Source organism: Pyrus communis, chromosome 14 (assembly GCF_963583255.1).
Source record: "Pyrus communis chromosome 14, drPyrComm1.1, whole genome shotgun sequence".
NCBI lineage: Eukaryota > Viridiplantae > Streptophyta > Magnoliopsida > Rosales > Rosaceae > Pyrus > Pyrus communis.
The window spans coordinates 19,966,948-19,970,172 of record NC_084816.1 but is presented as its reverse complement, the minus strand read 5'-3'; the positions used below and the strand labels follow the sequence as shown (position 1 = coordinate 19,970,172).

Here is a 3,225-nt window from a genome sequence, read left to right as displayed (position 1 = left end):
AAAGGGGCAGAAGGGTATGGAGTGTGGGAGTGTGAGTGTGTGGTCCAAAACATGCCAACACAACACAAAAACAACCAATAAACGTAAAGAAAACGAACTAGGGGCAAAATTGTCTTTTCACGGGTACGTTAAAATGTTTCTGGGACGGGCTGTCACAGGAAGGTCATACCTTCACAGACCCACTGAGGCATTTATGGAGGCACACCTACCGAAATACAAGAGTTTTTCTCCAACCAAGAGACCAATCACAATGTGACAGTGGCACGTGTCAATATTAGAATAAAAGCTCCTAGAGCCTCGTATTGACCAGGGACGAAAGCGTGCGACTCACCTCACCTATAAAAGGAGACCATTTTCCTATATCTAATGATATTATCAACCTTAACTCACCCACACACACCCACCCCCTCCCCCCCCCCCCCCCAACACCTTTTTTTTAATGGAAAAAAAGGATATTATCTACTTTGAAGGGAAAGGGAAGGGGTTGGGTTTAACCGCAGAATGAGCTAGCAATAACGGGGTTCAAATTCGTCTTTGACGAGAATTGAATCAAAGACTTTTAACTTAGAAATGGAAAGGAATATATCTAGACCGTAATGATGATTATGCTTGAAGCTTTATACTATGTAAACTCTTCACTTTTAATGAGAACTCATCTACCTTGGTGGACGTAGCCCAACTTAGGATGAACCACTTACATCTTATTTTTGCTTCCTATCTCTATCTCTTCACATACTACCCTCAATAGATGACTGAAGCAACCTTGCGAATGTTACAACCTTAATAGTTTACATTGTTCCAAAGTCCAACTGGTTTTTTTATTTTATTATCAACATCTAATGTTATATATTATTAAATTAAAACACGCCATGTAATATGCCTACATGTTATGAATAAGGATTCTCTTTGTGAGGCTTTCCGGGATCATCTAATTGTGTCAATTCATCGTATATCGTGCAGTCAGAAATTATTTTAATTTTTTTTAAATTGAAAACAAATAATACTTGACAAAAATTAATTGTACGATTTACGATGAATAAATACAATTAAAGAATGATATATATCCTCATAAAGAAGATCTGGAAATAATTATCATTCACGTGTCACCTCTTATACCGTCATTTCCACTTCTTCGAAAAGGTAACGGTACCTCTTGATCCAACGGCTCATGTTTTATCGCAAAACCCACTCCTCCCTCCGCCTCTATATATAACTCACCTCCTCCCCCATTCACTCATTCTTTAAACTTCCTAAATAAAACTCTAGCCGGAAAAGGTAAAGATTCTGATAAATTCGCAACTTTAATCGCCGGAAAAAAATGTCGACGAGCTCGAGCAACACCTGGTTACTCACTCTTAAGGTTGCGTTGATCTCCACTGGCGTGGTCTCCATGGCCGTGGGGCTGAAACTCTCATCTCCATTGGTCGCCGACGCCGTCACCTCCCAAGTCCCTTCTCTCTGGAGCTCCGCCATCTCCTGGCTCAGACCGCCGTATCTCTACATACTCATTAACTGCATCATCATCAGCATCGTCGCCTCCTCCAAGCTCCACCCAAAACCCGAAGATTCTCATCCGGAAACGGAGCCGGAGCTGGTGATGGTCCCTCCTCTGACGACGGAGAAGATCTCCACACAAATACAATCCGACTACGCGGCGTACGACGGCGTGATTCTGAGCGAGTACGGCTACGATGCGAATGTGCTGCCAAAGATTTCGGATTCGTATGGAGGAGGGACTGGAGGAGTAGTGCTGGAAGAGAAGGTTTGGGTCCCGGAGGCAGTGAAGAAGAAGGAGAAGAGAGAAGATAGGGCGGGGATTGACGGCGGCGATGAGAACGCCTTGGTATCGACGCCTGTAAAGACGAGTTTGCAGAGGAAGGGCTCTATGGAGTTCTGGTTGAACGAGAATCAGAAACCGCCGGTTTCCGCTCGTATCGGTCACAGAAAATCAGTTAAATCTAGCCCTGAAGGTACCACTCTCTCTTTCTCTCTCTCCCTCTCCCCCCCTCCCCCTATGTACGACTTGTCGTACACGTTTTTGAATATTCGGATAGGAAGAAAGAACTGGACTGGCCGGACCGGACCACCTAACCTTTCGGCGGTCAAAGCACCGCCCGATTTTTCTTTTTTTTATTATCGGGTAAATTTCAAATTTATTTCGGAGTTGGAAAGGTGGAAATTGCCCTCAACTCCTCGTGGAGAGGTTTTTCAGTGTCACTGGTGCATGGATGATTTATTATATAAATAATGAGATATGTATGTTAAAAAATTAATAATTTAAACAATAAAATTTTTTAGCATTTATATATCATACGTGATGTATTACCTGTGTTTCAATTAAAAAAATTTATCTGCCTCGCGGGGGCAGAAGTATAATTTCACACGAGGTCGAAATGGCAAATTAATGGGTTTGTTTTGGCAGGGGGGAAGTCGCTGGGAGTGTCGAAGCCGAAACGGCACGACACGCTGGAGAGCACGTGGAGGACGATAACGGACGGGCGGTCGATCCCTTTGACGAGACACCTGAAGAAGTCGGACACGTGGGAGACGCACGTGAGGAGGAATGACGAGAACACGCCGCCTCCGAAGTCGAAGGTGAACAAGTCGGAGACGTTCCAGGAGCGGAGCAGCGGGAACTCGCCTTCGCTGGCTCGTTCGTCGGGGTCGGGACGGCTGAGGAAGGAGCCGTCGCTGAGTCAGGACGAGTTGAACCGGCGAGTGGAGGCGTTCATAAAAAAGTTTAACGAGGAAATGAGGCTGCAGAGGCAGGAGTCGTTGAATCAGTACCAGGAGATGGTTAGCCGTGGGGCCCAGCCTCCATTGTCTCACTAGTTTATTTTTTGTTTATATATTTATCCATTTTTTGTTTATATATTTATCCATTTTTTGTTTGGGTAAAGTGATCGGGGTGGTGAAAATACAGAGTTAATTTGTTGGGTAAAAATTGCGTTTAGGGTACTTTTATAATTACACTTGGGTTTTGAAAATTGCAATCAACTCCAACGGCTATTTTTAATGTCAGGAGGATTCTCTCCGAATCGTCAAATCGTAGTTTTAATGTCATTGTATATCGTGCGGTTAGTTTTCGTCAAGTACTATTTATATTTAATTTAAAATAATTTTTAGCCGTACGATTTGAGGATTTCATGATCCTCACAAAGATGATCCGAAGAGAATCCTCGTTCGTTTTAATGATGTCCGAAAACTGTGGCCGGTGCATGGGAA

At 43.6% G+C, this 3,225-nt stretch overlaps 1 protein-coding gene across 1 annotated transcript; it reads left to right on the top strand.

Annotated features, from left to right (window-relative positions):
* The first annotated feature begins 1,256 nt into the window (after positions 1 to 1,256).
* On the top strand, positions 1,257 to 2,956 carry LOC137716093 (uncharacterized). The gene is made up of 2 exons (XM_068455490.1): positions 1,257 to 1,970; positions 2,423 to 2,956. Exons 1-2 carry the CDS (start codon positions 1,319 to 1,321, stop codon positions 2,830 to 2,832), a joined length of 1,062 nt encoding a protein of 353 aa, XP_068311591.1. The 5' UTR covers positions 1,257 to 1,318; the 3' UTR covers positions 2,833 to 2,956.
* Positions 2,957 to 3,225: the final 269 nt, after the last annotated feature.